General features: G+C 44.0%; 1 protein-coding gene across 1 annotated transcript in view; it reads left to right on the plus strand.

The window, feature by feature from the left end:
* Window positions 1–62: 62 nt before the first annotated feature.
* LRRC37A2 (leucine rich repeat containing 37 member A2) overlaps window positions 63–20,705 on the plus strand; it is a 55,172-nt gene continuing 34,529 nt past the window's right edge. Inside the window, 2 exon segments of the mRNA XM_037810523.1 lie at window positions 63–5,800; window positions 8,066–8,137. Of these exon segments, the coding sequence (XP_037666451.1) occupies window positions 63–5,800; window positions 8,066–8,137 (5,810 nt within the window).

Consider the following 20,705-nt stretch of genomic DNA (forward strand, 5'->3'; position numbering starts at 1 on the left):
ACCGCTCACGGCGGCGAGGCGCCCCACTGGCTTGGGTTGCGCACCCTGAGACTCCCGACGTTATGTCCCTACTGGGGTTCCTCTTCATGCTACATCTTCTGTGGCTGCTGGTCAAGGCGGCTCAGCCTCCAGGGTCAGCCCTGGACTCAGTCAAGCTGACCTCCGACCCCCCAGGACCCGCTGAGACCTGGTCTTTGCCCTCCCCCCGTCTCCCACCTGCATCGCCCCGTGCACTTACACCCCCACCCGACTACCTGGCGTCCTCGGCTCCGGGCCACATGTTGGCTCGACCTCAGGACATCACCGAGACTTTGGTTCCACTCCCGGACACGGATTCAGCTCTAGAGCTGCCCGCAAGGACCGCTCAGTTTGCGCTTCCACTTCCGGATGTAGATGGCAACCGAACTCGGCACGAAAAGCTCCCGGAGGCGGGTCCAATGCTACACTGGCTACAGAAGGAGGCCCTAGCCATGCCTCCTCAACTCAAAAGTGGGATTCACACTCCAGGTCTGAATCAAGCTGAAGATCACGATTCATATGAAATACTTGTTCCACCTGTAGAGGACAGTAAGAATCCAAAACAACCTAAGTTTATTGTTTCACCCCCAAACCTGAAGAAAGATCTAGCTCAGCATCGTCGGCTTGCTAAGGTTGTTGGAAATTCAGATCAGTTAGCACCCAAAGCTCTTCAGGACCAATCCTACGAGTCTGATCTTCTAGATCCAAGTCTGGACATGTTCTATTCTCCAGACCACCTACCTTTGGAGTCCCTAGACAACCTGGATCAGCTTCCAGAGCTCCCTGAGGACACTCACAGGTCGGGAGTTTTAACTGGACAACCAAAGCCCAATGTGGAGGTGGGACAATCTCAAACCCAACAAGATGCCCCAGTTCAGCATCCGGACCCCCCTGGGAAAACAGAACTATCTCCAGCCCAGCAGGAGGACCCACATCATCCTTTGGACACCCCTGAGGAGAATGAACCTCCTCCTGTCCAGCAGGTGGCCCCAGCACAGCCCTCCAAGACCCCTACAGTCCAGCCAGAGGCCCCAGCTGAACCTCCAGAGCCGCAAAAGGAGGTTGTAGATCAACCACCAGAACATCTGGCAGCTCAGCATTCAAACTTGCCCATCACACATAAACATATAGATCTAGAGCTTACCATAATTCCAGAAGCCACTAAGGTTGGAACTTCTCCAATAGAGCAGGAGGCCCCAGCTCAGCTTCCAGAGCCCATTGAAGAGGGTGAGGCTTCTCCAGTCCAGCAGGAAGGCCAAGCACAACAACCAGAGCCCTCTGAATATGCCGACATTTCACCAAGCCAGCAGGAGGCCCCAGCTCAGCCTCCAAACACTTCTGAGGAGGTTGAACCTTCTGCCATCCAGCAGGGGGCCTCAGTTCCACTGCCACAGCCTCCAGCTCATCCTCCAGAGCCTCCTAAGGAGGTTGAACTCTCTCCAAATCAACAGGGGGAGCAAGCTCAGCCTCCAGAGCTTACTGGGGAGTTGGAGTCATCTCCAATCCAGCAGGAGGCACAACCTCACCCTCTAGAACCTCCTGAAGAAGGTAAATATCCACCATTCCAGCAGAATTCCACAACTGAGCCTACAGAGCACACTGAGGAGCTCAAGCCTCCTCTTGTCCAGCCAGAGACCACATTACAGCCTTCAGTGCCCTCTAATGAGGTTGCAGCTCACCATGAAGTGCATGATGAGGTGACAGTTTACCCTCCAGGTCTGCATCAACCTCAGCATTTAGAATTGCCCAATGTTACTGTTAAGCCTGTGGATCTAGAGCTTACAATAACTCCTGTAGCCACTACGGAGGTTGGACCTTCTACAACCCAGCAGGAAGCCCCAGCTCAGCCACCAGTGCCTCCTGGGGAGAGTGAACCTGCCCCCACTAAGGAAGTTGAACCATCTTCAATTCAGCAGGAGGCTTCAGCTCATGCTTCAGAGCCCATTGAGGAGACTGCACCCTCTCCAAGCCAGCAAGAGGCCCCAGCTCAGCTTCCAGAGCCTCCTGAGAAAGTTGAACATTCTGCAAATCAGCAGGCAGCCCAGGCTCAGTCTACAAAGCCCCCATTGGAGGGTGAGCCTTATCCAGTGCTTCAGGAGGCCCCAGTTCAGTCTCAAGAGTCTACCAATGTTGAACCTCCTCCACCCCAACAGGAGTCCCCAATTCAGCTTCAAGAGCCTGCCACAGAGGGTGTTGTTCAGCCTCCCATCCTTCATGAGGTGACAGTTTCTCCCCCAGGTGAAGCTCAGCATCTACAATTCTCCAATGTCACGATTAAACCAGTGGATCTGGAGTTTACCATAACAACAGAGGTGCCAGGTCAGCCTCCAGAGCCCCCTAAGGAGTTTGAACCATCTCTGTTCCAGCAGGAGGTGCCACCTCAGATTTCAGAGCCTTCTAAAGATGTTGAACCTCCACAGGTCCAGCAGCAGTACCCAGCTCCACCTATAGAACCCTTTGAAGAGGTCAAACCTTCTCCAGTCCAGCTGGAGGCTCCAGCTCAGACCACACAGCACCCTGGGGAGTTTGAATCTCTTCCAGTACAGCAGGAGACCCCAGTTCAGCCATCAGAGCCTGCTGTGGAAGGTGTAGCTCAGAGTGAGGCTCAGTATCCAGTATTGCCCAGTTCCACCGTTAAACCTGTAGATCTGGAGCTTACTATAACCCCGGAGACCACCACAGAGGTTGAACCTTCTGCAGTCCAGCAAGAAGTTGGTGTTGCTCAGCCTCCAGAGCCCCCTAAGGAGTTTGAACCATCTCCGGTCCAGCAGGAGGTGCAACCTCAGATTTCAGAGCCCTCTAAAGATGTTGAACCTTCACAGGTCCAGCAGCAGTTCCCAGCTCCACCTATAGAACCCTTTGAAGAGGTCAAACCTTCTCCAGTCCAACTGGAGGCTCCAGCTCAGACCACACAGCACCCTGGGGAGTTTGAATCTCTTCCAGTACAGCAGGAGACCACAGTTCAGCCATCAGAGCCTGCTATGGAAGGTGTAGCTCAGAGTGAGGCTCAGTATCCAGTATTGCCCAGTTCCACAGTTAAACCTATAGATCTGGAGCTTACTATAACCCCAGAGACCACCACAGAGGTTGAACCTTCTGCAGTCCAGCAAGAAGTTGGCGTTGCTCAGCCTCCAGAGCCCCCTAAGGAGTTTGAACCATCTCCGGTCCAGCAGGAGGTGCAACCTCAGATTTCAGAGCCCTCTAAAGATGTTGAACCTTCACAGGTCCAGCAGCAGTTCCCAGCTCCACCTATAGAACCCTTTGAAGAGGTCAAACCTTCTCCAGTCCAGCTGGAGGCTCCAGCTCAGACCACACAGCACCCTGGGGAGTTTGAATCTCTTCCAGTACAGCAGGAGACCCCAGTTCAGCCATCAGAGCCTGCTGTGGAAGGTGTAGCTCAGAGTGAGGCTCAGTATCCAGTATTGCCCAGTTCCACAGTTAAACCTGTAGATCTGGAGCTTACTGTAACCCCGGAGACCACTACAGAGGTTGAACCTTCTGCAGTCCAGCAAGAAGTTGGCGTTGCTCAGCTTCCAGAGCCCCCTAAGGAGGTTGAACTTTCTCCAGGCCAGCAGGAAGCCCCAGCTCTGCCTCCAGAGACCACTGAGAAGGTAGAACTTTCTCCAGCTCAGGTAACCTTAGTTCTACCTCCAGAACCCTCTAAGGAGGTTGAACCTTCTCCAGTGCAGCAGGAGGCAACAGCTCAGCCTCTAGAGCCTGCTAAGGAGGTGGAACCCTCTTCAGTTCTGCAGGAGGCCCCAGGTCACACTCCAGAGCCCACTGAGAAAGAGGAAGTATTTCCCATTAAACAAGTGTCCCCAGCTCAGCCTCCAGAGCCTCCTCAAGAGGTTATAGTTCAACCTCCAGCATATCATGAGGAGACAGTTCCACCTCCAAATCAGTATCAAACTCAGCATTCAAATTTGTCCATTGTCACAGTTAAACCTGTGGACCTGGAGCTTACCATAACTCCGGAACCAACTACAGAGTTTGAACAATTTACTGCTCCACAGGAGACAACGGCTCCATCTCCAGAGCTCCCTGCAGTGACACCTCCACTTCCAGACCAAGTTGAGGCTTAGCCTCCAAACCTGACTGAAGTCACAATTAAACCTGTGGACCTTGAGCTTACCATAAGTCCAGAAGCAACTACAGAGATTGAACAATTTGTTGCTCTACAGGAGACTACAGCTCCATTTCCAAAGCTCCCTGAGGTGACATCTCCACCCCCAAACCAAATTCAGGCTCAGCATCCAAACCTGACTGAAGTCACAGTTCAACCTGTGGACCTGGAGCTCACCCTAAGTACAGAACTCAATACGGAAGTTGGACCTTCAACCATGCTGGAGATCACTACTCAGTCTCCAGAGCCACCTAAGGAGGTTATAGCTCAACTTCCAGTGTATCATGAGGTGACAGTTCCACCCCCAAGTCAGGATCAAGTTCAGCATTTAAACTTGCCCAATGTCACACTTAAACCTGTAGAGTTCTACAGTGAACCCACAATGGAGGTTGAACATGCTGTTGCTCAGGAGGAGACCACAGCTCCTTCTCCAACACACCCTCAGGTGACACTTCCACCTGCAGACCAGATTCAGTCTCAGCATCCAAGCCTGACAGAAATTACAGTTAAACCTGGGAATCTGGAGCTTACTGATACTCCACAACCTAATGTGGAGGTTGAACCTTCTCCAATGAAGCAGGTGTCCTCAACTCAGCCTCCAGAGCCTCCTCAGGAGGTTACAGTTCAACCTTCAGAATATCATGAGGAGACAGTTCCACTTACAAGTCAGGATCAAATTCAGCATTCAAACTTGCCTAGTGCCACAATTAAACCCATGGACCAGGAGGTCACCATAACTCCAGAACCCAATCCGGAGGTTGAACCTTCTCCAACCAAGCAGGAGTCTCCAACTCAGCCTCCAACACCACGTAAGGAAGTTGTAGCTCAATCTCCAATACATCATGTGGTGACAGTTCCACCTTCAGATCAGGATCAAGTTCAGCATTCAAACTTGCCCAATGTCACACATAAACCTGTAAACCTGGAGGTCCCCATAATTCCAGAATTCACAATGGAGGCTGAACATTCGACTACGGCTCCATCTCCAAGGCAGACCAAGGAAACACTTCCACCACCAGATGAGTTTTGGGATTTGCAACCAAACCTGACTCAAGTCGTACCTCAACCTTCAGTTATAGAGCATTCCATAACTCAGCCCCCAAGGTCATCTGAAGCAGGCACTGTTCTTCCATCTACTCCATCTTCAGTGAGGCCATCTGTAAATTATCCTCCAGAAAAGGTGCTCACAGGCTTACCTGAGCAACAGCTACAGGCTCTCAGTGCAGAAAAGATGCACATGAGTTCAACTGTCCAACGGGAACAGATGGACTTCCCAGATTACTCCTCAGAAGAGACACAGAAGGGTTTCCCTTTGCAAGGAGGACAGACTGTCACTGCAGATTACCCACTAGAAAAGAAGCAGACAGGTTTAACTGTGCAACAGGAACAGTCTCCTGTCACAAGTTACACCCTAAAAAAGGTGCAAATGAGTTTAACTGCACATCAGCAAGAGTCTCCTATTGCAAATTACACCCCAAAAAAGTCACGTATGGGTTTAGCTACACGACAGAAACAGAATGTCACCAAGACCATCGACATATGTGAGCTCTGTACCTGCAAAGATGAGACACTGTCCTGTTCTGGTCTGAGCCCACGGCAGAGGCTGCATAGAATCCCTGTGCCAGAGCCCAGCACCTACAATGGCACCTTCACCATCTTGTAAGAATTGCCTTTTCTCTTTTGGCCTCTGCTCCCTGCCTGACATAGCCTCTTCAGGGTCTTCCTGAGCCTTCCTCATCTCCCCAGTCCACATTGGCTTACTGTCTGTTTTTACCTTTTCCCTGCAACTTTTCCTTATCCTCATTCTCCTTTTTACTATTGTGCCCCCTTCTTCAGTCTTTTACTGTGATTGCCCTTATTCTTTTTCTTTACCCATGTTATTTAGCCCCATCATTTCATGCCTTAACCTCTGTTCTGCTCCCATTTTTGCTCCATCCTCTTACAGGAGCATGTCCCTCTCCCACCTCATTGCTCATGATACAACAAGGTGGTTAAGAGCAAAAATTCTGAAGTCAGACTGCCAGGGTTTGAACCTAGCTCTGTCATTTAACAGATTTATAAACTTGGGCAAGTTATTTAGCTCCTTATCTGCAAGTTATTTAGCTCCTTATCTGCAGAATGATGCAGTTTCCTTATCTGCAAAATGGAGATTATAGTAGTTACTATCTCATGGGATTGTTGTGGGATTTAAATGAGTTAATACATGTAAAGTGCTTATATTGTCACTTACCTAGCATATATGTGAATGTTAGCTATTATTACTATTATTTGATTGCTCAGTTATGCTCAAACCTTGTCTTTGTTGCTGGCTTTCTATATATAGCACCTATTATGTGCCTGACCCAGGGCTAGGTACTGTGGGAGCCACAGAACTCTAAGACATTGTCTCAGAAAGCTGACAACAACGATAGGTGGGAAGAAAGGGAATATGCATAAAAAGGGAGGTGATATATAAATAAGTACTAAAAGAGATGCAGACCATAGGTGCTCTAATTCAAAAACTGCATGGACAAGATAAAACTTTAGCTTGGGCTTAAAGTAAAGAGAGAGAAATGGGGAGTACTACCAAGGCAAAGCCTGCTGGAAAAATCAGGGTTTGGTAGACTAATGTGGCTGCAAAGAGTTGGGTTAGGAAGTAATGAAAGATAAGATGATGAAAAATATTGAGTATCAGCTATAGGGGTTTGACAGTTATGCTGCCAGATATGGGGGGGCCATTGAAAGTTTCAAGCTAGGAGGATGATTTTAAAATTCATATATAGAGCAATCTAGAGAAAGGAAAGCTTGATTTAGGGAGACCAAATAGAAAGCTCTAGCAAAATCTAGGAGTAAGTGAAAAGGGGCTGAATCAGAGGGTTTATGATAGGAATGAAAAGAAAATCCTGGAAGCACTTCAAAAGGAGAATGGGCAGGATTTGGTGACTGGCTAGGGAATTAGGGGATAGGGTAAACAGTAAAAGGAAAAATCAAATATGACTCCAACGTTTCTGTATTGGATGATTAGGAGAATGATGGTGGTACAGCAGTTGGAAATGCAGCAGTCAGCAAGGCGAGCCAGTTTGAGGCTTTTATTGGTGAGCATAAAGCAACCAGAGGCCAAAGGAAAAAGAGTCAATGTCGTCCACAGAGATAGTGTTCACAGCTGAACCTTGGGCATTTAAATGTCTCTTACACATGCCATTCATAGATACTTCCCACTATATTAAAAAAAAAAGTCATAGAAGCATATGGGCTAAATGAAAATGAAAGTTTCTTTGCACCTTCTTCCCTCCTGTCCCCCCACCACCACCTGTGAGGTCACTTATTACCATTTTGTGTGTCCTTCCTTCTGATACCTTTCCTTTGCATCGACATATGTATATGCATTCATATGTATGTTTTTCCTAGTTAGGTAATACTTTACTCCTTGCTCAGTGCTTTGCACTTTCCTCTAAGCAATATGTCTAAGAGATCTTTCTGCATCAGTACATAGTCTGTCCAACTTCTAATTGCCCTTATCTTCCCAGCACCTGGAGGGGTTTGAACAGAGGGCACTTTGCCAAAGTTTTGGTGTTTCCTGGCATGTGGTTTCTTTTTTCCTTTCTTTTTTTTTTTTTTAACTTTTTTTATTGTGAACTTTAACAAATATACATAACTGAAACTTTCAAAGTATGATTTTGGTTTCTATATACTTATCTGTTGATAATAACAAAGGAGAAGAAATTGGACTAATATGAAGTTCAGGTTCTGAGATGTCATCATTTGTACCACAGGCCCCACAGTATTTCTTTAGTAATTGTGCAAATTTGGAAGCTGATGACTATGGACATTGGAAAACCGGTATTTTCTGCATTTGAACTACCATGAGGTTGCCACAATTCTTTATACTTTTTCTTTTCATTCCTTTCCTACCTATTCAAGGATATGAACTATGTTTCTTCACAGAAATTTTCAAGGAAACTCTATTTCTCACATTGATGAAAATACATGGAAGGCATACCGCTGGACTGAGAAACTGTGAGTATATTCTCTCCAAATGTGAATACAGAAAACTAACTGCATTGTAAGATCCTTCTTTGCAAAAAAATTGGGTTCAATATCACTGGGAAAAGGTATTTCCTCCTGCCCCCATATCCAAAATCAACCTCTATCAATTGTAATTTTGTGGTTATTTTTAAAATTCAATTTGGTAGACCATCTTTAAAATAATAAAGAGGCCACTTAAATTTGTTTTTCATTACACAAAACATGATTATATTCTTAGTGTATAAAAATGAAGTAACAGATACAGTAAAAATCCTCCTTGTCCCTTAATCTCCCACCCCTGGGGTGTTACTCTGAGTTTGTTGCATGTCTTTCCAGACCTTTTTCATGCATTTGCCAACATACGTATTTACGTATAGTAATATAGGTTTACGATGCAGCTTTTTGTCTTTCCTATCCTGCATCTTGATTCTTTCACTTCATGATGTCTTATATGCTTTCCTTCCCAGTATATAGTTATCCCATTCATTTAAATTTCTGCATAGTAGTCCATGGTATTAATGTATCACGGTTTATTTAATGATTACTATATTGATGGATGTTTAGATTGTGTCCAGTTCCCTTGTTACATGCATTGCTGCAATGAACATCCTTCATATGCTTATTTGTGAACATGGACAAGTGTATCTGGAGAATAGATACCCAGAAATGGAATTGTTGGGTGAAGATTATGTAGATATAAAATTTTAATTGCCCTCTAAAAAAGTGGTACCAACACACACTCCAACAGGACCTGGCAGCTTCACTTCCCCACACTTCCACCACTTGATAGTCTCCATCTTTTTCCTGACCCAGTGGGTGAATAAAAGGGATGCCATCTGAATCAGAATTCTCATAATTACTTACGAGTTTAAATATCTTTAAATGTATATTCTAGTTTTACTTTTTATTGTGGTAACTTATATACAACATAACACTTCCTGTTTTGGTCACGTTCAAGTATACAATTCAGTGGTGTTGGTGATATTCATAACGTTGTGCTACCATCACCACCATCCATTACCAAAACAGCTCCATCACCCTACACAGAACCTTTGTACCCATTAAGCATTAATTCTCCATTCCCTACCTCCTCTCCTGCCCCTGTATCCTGAAATCTACTTTTGCCGTTATGAATTTGCATACTCTAGTTATTTCATATAAATGAGATCACAAAATATTTGTCCTTTTGTATCTGGCTTATTTCACTCAACATGATGCCTTCAGGGTTCATCCATGGTGTAGCATGTATCAGAACATCATTCATTTTAACAGCTGAATAATATTCCATTGTACATTGATACCACATTTTGTTTATCCATTCATCCATCCACTGGCAGGGCACTTGGCCTGCTTTCACCTTTTGGCTCTTGTGAATAATGTTGCATGAACAATGGTGTACAGATGTCTGCCCGAGTCCCTCCTTTCAATTCTTTGGGGTATATACCTAGAATGGGATTGCTGAGTTATATGGTAATTTTATACTTAACTTTCTAAGGAATTGCCAAACTGTTTTCCACAGAGACAACACTATTTTACATTCCCACTAATAATGCTCAAGGGTTCCTATTTCTCTGCATCGGTCCCAAGTCTTGTTATTTTCTGTTTTTAGAATAATAGCCATTCTAGTGGATGTGAAGTGGTATCTGTGATTTTGATTTGCATTTCCCTAATGGATAATGCTGTTGAGCATCTTTTTATGTGATTATTGGTCATTTGTGTATCTTCTTTTGAGAAAAATCTATTCAAGTCCTTGGTGCATTTTTATTTGGGTTGTTTGTCTTTTTCTTTTTGCATTGTAAAAGATGTTTTATATATCCTGGATATTAAACTCTTACCAGATATATGGTTTCCAAATATTTTCTCCCATTTCATTTTCTTTATAATGTTCTTTGATGTACAAAAGTTATTTAATTTGATGAACTCCAATTTATCTGTTTTTTTTTTTGTTTTTTTTTTTTAGTTTGTTCCTCATGCTTTTGGTATAAAGTCTAAAATATTGCCCAATACAAGATCCTCAAAATAGTCCCTATTTCTTCTAGGAGTTTATGTTTTTAGTTCTTATATGTAGGTCTTTGATATATTTTGAGTTAATTTTTGTATATGGTGTGAGGGAAGAGTCCACTTTCATCCTTTTGCAAGTGGATCTCCAGTTGTCCCAGCACCATTTGTTGAAGAAACTATTCTTTCCCCATTGAGTGAACTTGGCATACTTGTCAAAAATCAGTGGGCCGTATCCTCTCTCTCTAGCTAAGCCACCTTGGCAGGTGAACTCAGTGCCCTCCCCTCTCCATGGGACCTGACTCCCAGGGGTGTAAATCTCCCTGGCAATGCGGGATATGACTCCTGGGGATGAATCTGGACCCGAAATCTGTTTGGAATCTCTCAGCCATTGAAACTTTATTTTGTTTCATTTTGCATTCCCCTTTTTGTCAAGAAGATGTTCTCAATCCCACAATGTCAGGTCCAGGTTTATCCCTGGGAGTCATAACCTGCATTGCCAGGGAGATTTACACTCCTAGAGGTCAAATCCCATGTTCCTACTGTTTTTAAATGGCCTTTTTCTTGATTCAGCACTCACCCAGTTATTACAACTCTTTGACTGTTTCTGGAGCTCTGAGATTGTTCTTCCAGTTTCTGCTATTTGTCTGAAGATTCTGTGGGGGGGATGGAACACTAGAGGATCTCACTCTGCCATCTTGGTGACATCAGTCCTTCTCCTTTATATCTTTATTGACCATTTATGTTTCTTCTTTGAATTGTCTGTCCTTTGCCCATTTTTCTGTTGAGTTATCACTTTCTTATTGATTTGTAAGAGTCTCTTTAGACACACAGGTGATTTTGGAAAAATACATACATTCAAGATAATTAACAAGCATTTTCAAGATAGTTTGTGTATCCTGTCATTAGTTCAACTTGAATAGACAAGTCAAAAATGATTTTTGAATTAAAAACAAAAGACCTAATTGTCATAGTAATCTAACAAAAGGGTTTGTAACCACCTTAAAATAGTTTGTTATATTATTGGTGTGGAAAAACTGGTAGAACTTGGCAGTTTATTTTTATTTGTGAATTTCTTAAGAACTACATATATTTTATATTTCACACTGAGATTATTTAGTGTGCAGACTTGATTTACCAAACCTGTAAGAAAAATTAAAAGTATTTGGCACGAGAAATAAGTAACATTAATTTCCTCTGGGAAGTGGAGAGGGGATAGACTGAGGGACAGGGACAGGAGGGAAATTTTTTAAAATAAGCTGTGTACCTTTTGAGTAAAAAAAAAAAAATAACAGTTTTATTGAGATATAATTCACATACTGTTCTGGTTTGATAATGATGCATTATGCAACATACCAGAAATGGATTGGCTTTTGTAAAGGGGGATTATTTGGTTGCAAAGTTATAGTCTGAAGGCCATGAAAATGTCCAAATTAAGGCATCAGCAGTAGGGTACCTTCACTGAAGAACTCCTATGGCATCCGGAAAACCTCTGTTAGCTGGGAAGGCGTATGGTTGGTGTCTGCTTGCTCCCGGGTTATGTTTCAAAATGGCATTCTCTAAAATGTCAGTGTCAGCTTTCAACGGCCATCTTTAGAATATCTCTCTTGGCCGCAGCAGTGAGCTCCTTCTGTCTGAACTTCTTATATAGGACTCCAGTTATTTAACCAAGACCCCACGCTGAATGGGTGGGGCCACACCTCCATAGAAATAATCTAATCGAAGGTATTACTCACAGTTGTGTGGGTCACATCTCCATGGAAGCAACCTAATCCAAAGATTCCAGCAAATCAACACTGGTATGTCAGTCCCCACAAGATTGCATTGAAGAATGTGGCATTTTGGGAGACATAGTATATCCAAACCAGCACACAGACTATACAGTACACCCATTTAAAGTGTACAACTTTGTGGTTTTCAGTATATTCTTAAATATGACAAACCCATCACCACAATCACATTTAGAACATTTTCATCACCCCCCAAAACTCCTAACCCTTTAGCCATCAGCCCTCAATCTCCCATCTCTCCCAGCCCTAGGCAGTCACTGATCTACTTTTTGTCTATTCTGCCTTTTCTGGACATTTTACATAAATGGAATTATACAATATGTGGTCTTATGTGTCTGGCTTCTTTCACTTAGCATAAGGTTGTCAAGGTTCATCCATTTGGTAGCATGTTTCAGGACTTCCCTTTTATGATGATACTGTTCTATCAGATGGCTATACCATAGTTTGTTGATGGACCTTTGAGTTGTTTTCACCTTTTGGCTATTACAGATAATGCTGCTGGGAATAGTCTTGTACAAGTTTTTTGTGTGTACATATGTTTTCATTTCTCTTGGGTATATATATCTAGGAGTGGAATTTGCTGGGCCAGAGGTCAAGTCTACATTAAACTCTTTGAGGAACTGCCAGACTGTTTTCCACAGCAGCTGTGCCATTTATACTCCATTTTATACTCCCATTCATAGTGTATGAGGATTCCAGTTTCTCCATATCCTTACCAACTCTTGGTATTATCTGAACTTTTAATAATAGCCAGCCTAGTATGTGTGGAGTGGTAGTGCACTGTATTTTTTATTTGCATTTTCTGCATGCTAACAATGTAGAGCTTCTTGCCTTGTTCTTATTGCCCATTTCTGTATCTTCTTTGGGAAAATGTCCATTCAGATCCTTTGCCCATTTTTTAACTGAGTTATCTTTAAGTACTTTTATTAAGATAAATTCACATATCATACAATCCATCTAAAGTGCACAACAGTATCTTCTGGTACATTCATAGAGTTCATCACCCCAATCAATTCTAGAACATTTTCACCTTCAAGAGGTTCACTATATTCTACAGTACCATGTTTCATCCTTTGGTTTTCCTTCTAGTGGTATACACAACCCTAAGCTTCCCTTTTCAACCACAATCACACCCATATATCTTCACTATTAATTACTATAATGTGCTACCATAACCCCTAACCACTTCAAAACATTTGCAATCAACCTTATTACATATTCTACACAAATTAAGCATCAGCTCCCCATTCTCTGCCCCCATTCTATCTTCTCATAACTCATATTCTAGATATTAGCATTATGCATTTGCTAGTTATATGTAAGTTTGTATTAATGAGGACATGCAATATTTGTTTTTTTGTGTCTGGCTTATTTCATTCAACATAATGTCCTCAAAGCTCATCCATGTAGTCACAAGCATCATGACTTCATTTCTTCTTACAGCTGAATAATTTTCCATCATATGTATATACCACATTTTGTTTACCCATTCATCAGTTGATGGACACCTGGTTGTTTCCATCTTTTGGCAATCGTGAGAATGCTACTATGAACATCAGTGTGAAAATGTCTGTTCTTGTCCCTGCTTTCAGTTGTTCTGAATATATACCTAGTAGCCAGATTGCCAGATCATATGGCAGTTTTATACTTACCTTCCTGAGGAACCGTCAAACTGTCTTAAACAAAGGCTGTTCCATTCCACATTCCCACCAACAGTGAAGAAGTGTTCCTATTTCTCCACATCCTCTACAACACTTATCTGTGCTTATAGCTTGTATTCAGTAGTCCACATTTGTTATGGGTCAGGGAGACTGAGAAGCTGCAGCAAACATGAGTGTATTGGCCCTGCAGCAGTGGCTGGTGCCCACCCCCCACCCTGAAGGCTTGCCTCGGATATGGTCTGTGGCTGGCTTCGCACCCTGGACAGAGGGGGCATGAAGGTCTTCCTCCCCGGGAAAGGGGTGGGACATGGCCGAGTGCTGAGCACGCCTTCTGATTGGTGAGGTTGGACTGCTGGGTTCAAGCTCTGAATCACAGTTCTAGCCTGCCTAGAACAGAGTTGCCCATAGCCATTGTTTCATCGCTGCCTGGTGGAGGTTGAAAAATATACTTCCCCCTTAGGGCTGTGGGGAAAGGTTTGCCAAAGAGCTCTATCTGCTCAGCAGGCCAAGAAGCACACATTAGGGTAGGTGAAAGCAGGAGAGTGGGGGAGGTTTTTGGCATCTTTCCTGACCTTCTCTCCAGGGCCCTTTGGAACTGTTCTGCTCCCCCTTTGTGGGTTTTTGGCCCTGTTTTGATCAGTTAAACACAGACAATTCTAAATATCTAGAATATGTTGAGTTAAACGTCAAAGAAGAGCCTTAACACAAAGCCAAACAACAATAAAACCTTAAGCAAGAGACAGAAACAAATCATCAGAGTAAACACATCAAGAAAATCAAATGGCAAGACATAGGCAAAAAATTACAAGTCATACTAAGAAAGAGGAAACAAATTAAAGGAACAAATTAAAAATCAAAGGAACAAATTAAAAAGTTAGAGGAGGATCGGGTGGGGCAAGATGGTGGAGTTGTGAGGTGTGGGTTTTAGTTACTCCTCCAGGGCAGTTGGTAGAAAGTGAGGAACTGTGAGGACCAGACACCGCAGAGCAATCTGACTTTGGGCATACTTCATACAATACTCACAAACACATGGAACAGCTGAGATCAGCAAAATCTGTAAGTTCTTGTGGCCAGGGAACCTGCGTCCCTCCCTGCCAGGCACAGTCCTGTGGGAGGAGGGGCCCTCGGTGCTGGGAACCAGGAGAGAGAACTACAGTTGCAGCGCTGATTGAAAACTCAGATTGCTGATCAAAAACTCCAAACATAGACTGAGACCAGACACCAGAGAATCTGGGAGCAGTCAGCCCAGCAGAAAGGAGATAGGGCTAGCAAAAACAGCAAAAAAAAAAAAAAAAAAACACTAAAAAATAAAAACAGAGACTTTTTGGAATTCGGGAAAACATAATACGGAGAAGGGCAGGGCTCAAACAGAATCAGGGGCATATGCAAATCCAGAGGCCAAGGGCCCTTGTCTGAAGAGCCTGTTTCTCTGCTTTTTTGATTGTTCCTTAATGGCCCTCAATTCCTTGTCTCTTAGGATTTCAATAACCCATTAGATCTGCAAGGACTGTAAATCTTCATACCTGGTCCTTCTTTATTTTTATCTTTATTTTATTTTATTTTTTATTTTTTATCTTTTTATCTGTTTCTAAAACAATTATTCTAAGAAGCCCATTACAGAAAGCCTCAAAGACTTGCATTTTGGGCCCAGGCAAGAGCAGAGCTAAGATAGTTCTGAGAGACAAAGCAATAAGTCTAGTGATGGAGAAAATTCCCTAAACACCATAACTTCCCAAGGAAAGGGGGCATGGCCAAGTTCCAGTGGCAGCCATCCTTCTGGGAACTCAGACCCCAGGGTCTGGAATTCAGAAACCAGCTTCAGTCAGCCACACCCCTGACAGGGTCAGGGTCACCAGGAGAACTAAAGGCTCCACACCTCCTTACATTGGTGGGGTAACTGTGGGCTGACAAGCGCCACCTTCTGGACAGCATAGGAGAAGCATAGACTCTAAGGGACTCATAGGAGGGCCTCATTCTCAAGGAAACTCCATGCCCTTCTCCTGAGACCTGGGTCTTTCCGGACTGGGAAAACCTGACTGGGGTTGACCGTATCTGAGGAGACCATCACACAAGAAGACTACATAGAGGCAGGGCAAGAAACAGAAAAACAGGAGATGAAAAACTCTGATCGACTAAACAGAATCTAAGTTAAAGGTCCAGAATAGGCTGAACTGAACACCAAAGGCTACAGAACGAAATCAACCAACAAGAAAACCCTGGGTATAAGAGTGAAAACAAGCTCCAGAATAAACTAATCAAGAAAGATGCCTAGACAGCTTAAGATAATGAGCCATACTAGGAAACATGAAAATATGGACCAGTCAAAGGAACAAACTATTACTTCAACCAAGACACAGGAGTTGAAGCAATTATTGCTAAATCAATTCAATGGAGGGAGGGGCAAGATGGAGGCATAGAGAGGAGTGGAAGCTAAGCAGTCCCCCTGGAACAACTACAAAAAACCAGAAACAACTAGTAAATAATCCAGAATAACTGCGGGGGGACAAACGAGACCATCCACTCATCATACACCAACCTGAATTGGGAGGAATGCCTGAGAACACAGCATAAAATCTGTAAGTAAAACCTGCGGAACCAGGTCAGGAGACCCCCTCCCCCATAGCCCGAGCTGCGGAGCTGCGTGGTGCCAGAGAGAAGCTCTCTCCCAGCAAGCGAATATGGCTCAGCTGAGCTCCAACTGGGGTTTTAAGTAGCGAGTGTGAACTGCTCACTACAGGTACGCAGCCCCAAAAAAGAGACAGAGGCTTTGGGTGACGACTGACCTGGGAGAGCCGGAGGGTCGCCTTGACTGGGTCTGAAGGGGACTATCTGTTTCTTTTTCAGCTCAGTGGAGAAAGCCCCAGTCATTTTAAGTTTCCAGGGCTGTGACTCGGGGGGAAGGGCGGAGACAGCACAAGCAGAGAGCAAGACTATTGAAATGCTAATGACCTCCACCTGGGGGGTCTGTCTTCTCTAGGAGGAAAGGGCTGGGGCCCTTTCCATTCAGAACCAGACCCCAGAGCCTGGGGGAACACGGCCACACCTCCTCACACCAGTCAAGAATTATAGGCTGACAGGCGCCACCTGCTAGGCAGAAAAGCACAGTGACCCGAGTCGTCAAAGGGTGGAGCAATTTTCTAAGACACACCCGCAGGGAAACCAGATACTGAATATTTCTTCCCTCTGGGACCTGAGCCTGTTCTGGTCTGGGAAAACCTGATCTGGATAACCAAGGAAACCATGCCTAGACAACAGAAAATTACAACCTACACTAAGAAAAACAAAGTTATGGCCCAGTCAAAGGAACAAACGTACACTTCAACTGAGATACAGGAATTTAAACAACTAATGCTAAATCAATTCAAAAAGTTTAGAGAAGATATTGCAAAAGAGATAGAGGCTGTAAAGGAAGCACTGGACATGTATACAGCAGAAATCAAAAGTTCAAAAAACCTACTAGTAGAATCTATGGAAATGAAAGGCACAACACAAGAGATGAAAGACACAATGGAAGCATACAACAGCAGATCTCAAGAGGCAGAAGAAAACACTCAGAAACTGCAGAACAAAACACCTGAAAGCCTACACACAAAGGAGCAGATGCAGAAAAGAATGAAAAAATATGACCAACGTCTCCGGGAACTCAAGGATGAAACAAAGTACAGCAATGTACGTATCATTGGTGTCCCAGAAGGAGAAGAGAAGGGAAAGGGGGCAGAAGCAATAATAGAGGAAATAATTAATGAAAATTTCCCATCTCTTATGAAAGACATAAAATTACAGGTCCAAGAAGCACAGCATACTCCAAACAGAACAGATATGAATAGGTCTACGCCAAGACACTTAATAATCAGATTATCAAATGTCAAAGACAAAGAGAGAATCCTGAAAGCAGCAAGAGAAAAGCGATCCATTACATACAAAGGAAGCTTAATAAGACTATGTGTGGATCTCTCAGCAGAAACCATGGAGGCAAGAAGGAAGTGGTGTGATATATTTAAGATACTGAAAGAGAAAAACCACCAACCAAGAATCCTGTATCCAGCAAAGCTGTCCTTCAAATATGAGGGAGAGCTCAAAATATTTTCTGACAAACAGACAATGAGAGACTTTGTGAACAAGACACCTGCCCTACAGGAAATACTAAAGGGAGCACTACAGGGTGATAGAAGACAGGAGTGTGTGGTTTGGAACACAATTTTGGGAGATGGTAGCACAACAATGTAAGTACACTGAACAAAGGTAACTATGAATACGGTTGAGAGAGGAAGATGGGGAGCATGTGAGACACCACAAGAAAGGAGGAAAGATAACGACTGGGACTGTGTAACTTGGTGAAATCTAGAGTATTCAACAATTGTGATAAAATGTACAAATATGTTCTTTTACGAGGGAGAACAAGCAAACGTCAACCTTGCAAGGTGTTAAAAATGGGGAGGCATTGGGGGAGGGATGCAATCAGCATAAACTAGAGACTGTAACTAATAGAATCATTGTATTATGCTTCCTTTAATGTAACAAAGGTGATATACCAAGGTGAATGCAGATAACAGGGGGCAATAGGGGAGGCATGTTAGACACTTGACATTGGTGGTATTGTCTGATTCTTTATTCTACTTTGATTTAAGGTTATTTTTCCTTTTGCTGCTTCCTAGCTGTCATTTTCTTTTTTTACTCTTTCTTTTGCCTCTCTACCTACTTTGACTCTCCCTCCTGCCTTGTGGAAGTAATGTAGATGCTCTTGTATGGATAGTGGTGAAGGTGGTGAACACATAAATGTATGACCATGCAGAAAACCATCGAGTGTTTACTTGGGATGGAATGTATGGTGAGTGAACAAAACCATATTAAAAAAAATGGGTCGATGACAAGACCTCGAGGGCAATATACTGAGTGAAATAAGCCAGACACATTAGGACAATTATTGCAGGGTCTCACTGATAGGAACTAATTGCAATATGTGAACTCATAGACATGAAATATGAGGTACCAGAATATGGGACGAGGCTTAAGAATGGGGAGTGGTTGCTTAGTATGAGCAGAATGTTCAGTTAGGATGGACTTGGATGTTTGGAAATGAACAGGGGTGTTGGTAGCAAGACGTGAGAATAACTAACAGTGCCGAATGATGTGTGAATGAGGTGGAGGGGGGAAGCTCAGAGTCATATATGTCACCAGAAGGAAAGTTGGAGGTCAAAAGATGGAAATGTATAAAACTGAATCCTGTGGTGGGCAATGTCCGTGATCAACTGTACAAATACTGGAGGTCACTTTATGAACCAGAACAAATGTATGACGATACAATTAGAAGTTAATAATAGAGGGGCATATAGGAAAAACTATATACCTATTACAAACTATATACTACAGTTAGTAGTATTTCAACATTTTTTTCATAAACAGTAACAAACGTACTATATCAATACTGGGAGTCAAAAATTGAGGGGGGTTGGTTGGGGATAGGGGAGGATTAGAGTTTCCTTTTCTTTTTTTTTCTTTTTTCATCTTTCACTTTATTTCTTGTCTGGAGTAATGAAAAGTTTCTAAAAATTGAACAAAAATTAAGTGTGATGGATGCACAGCTGTATGAGGGTACCCAGGGGCAAGTGATTGTACACTTTGGATCTTTGGATAATTGTATGGTATCTGAACAATCTCAATAAAAATGAAAAATTAAAAAAAAATAAATCAATTCAATGAACTGAAGGAAGACTAATTGTAGATGTTCAAACAAAGCTACATCAATTCAAAACACAAGTCAATGAATTGAGCGAAAAGATAGCAAAAGAGTTGAAGGATATAAGGAGGACACTGGATGACTATAAGGAAGAATTCATAAACTTGAGAAAGCAAGTGGCAGAACTTGTCCGGCGCCGCCCCGCTCGACCCCTGTTCCCCGGCCGGCGAGGGGAGAAACAAGGGATGAGAGAGAGAGAGAGATGCAGACCACGCAAACTGACCTGGCTGGAAGTCACGACTCGAGCCACACGGCGGTTGCGAGAGCAAGTCTTTTACTGAAGCTAGATAAGCATTCTCTGTTACAGGTTTCCACGCGGGGCAGAGTGCCTCGCGGGAGAGCAGCCTCGATGTGGCCATCAGGTATGGCTCCTAGTGGGCTGTCTCCCCGAGGTTCGCTTGGGCAAACTCTTAAGTACTCTACTCATAACCAATGATCTAGCGCCGCGCATATGCACTCAATTGGCAGATAGGAATAGTGAGTGTGCACGTCATAAGCGGAAGCAGGATATGGGCGCCATCTTGGCTCATTCGATGGGCGGGGGGACTTTGGAGCAGGTTTACAGCGCATGCGCTATGCCCGTCCCGGGAGACGGCTCTCCACATCTCCCCCTTTATTATTTATATCGACCCAGTGTCCCCAGTGATGAGTGTGCTCCCGTGAACCCAGATGGCTCACAATTTGTTCCGGTGCTTTGGGGAGTCTGGACTAGGTCTCAGCCATTTAGCGGCGGAGCCTCTAGCACCAACCAGAATGCTCACCTCATATGGAGACAGGAGAGTCCGTGAGCTGGAAACAACATGACTCTCCCTGCAGTGCTTTGCTTTGCAACTGGGGGACAAAGGCGGGGGCAGGGATAGCATTAACCAGAGTCGGAGGTGTCACTAGGCGTCCCTATGCATTGGCTAGAGTCAAGTCTGGCCACAACTATGACTCTGCCTTAGGGATCTACCTGAGACAAAAATTATGACTGCTGGCGTCGCCCGTTATACCCGGGACACAGCTGCGCGCTTAGCTACAAACCTCGCTCCCGAGTGCCCCGCCCGAGGCGGCCAGGATGGGGTATGGCCATCAGAATGGTCGCTGTTGGGGGTATCAAAGGTGGAGGACATAGCCATCATAATGGTAACACGGTACTGCCGCGCTTGAAACAGGCGTTCTAGCAAAGATTTAACAATGACTAATCCCACCAATAGTCCCACTGCAATGAGGATCCAATTAGTTAAATTGGGCCAAGAGAACCAAGAGGTGACTTGGTCTCACAGATTTTTTACAGTCTCGCCCAGTGTGGAAAGGTCGAAACTAACAGGCTTCAATTTCCTAATGTTCTCAAGTCCCTGAAGGTCGGATTTCACTTGGCCGGAGAGATTGGT

Source organism: Choloepus didactylus, chromosome 18, assembly GCF_015220235.1.
Source record: "Choloepus didactylus isolate mChoDid1 chromosome 18, mChoDid1.pri, whole genome shotgun sequence".
Taxonomy (NCBI): Eukaryota; Metazoa; Chordata; class Mammalia; order Pilosa; family Megalonychidae; genus Choloepus; species Choloepus didactylus.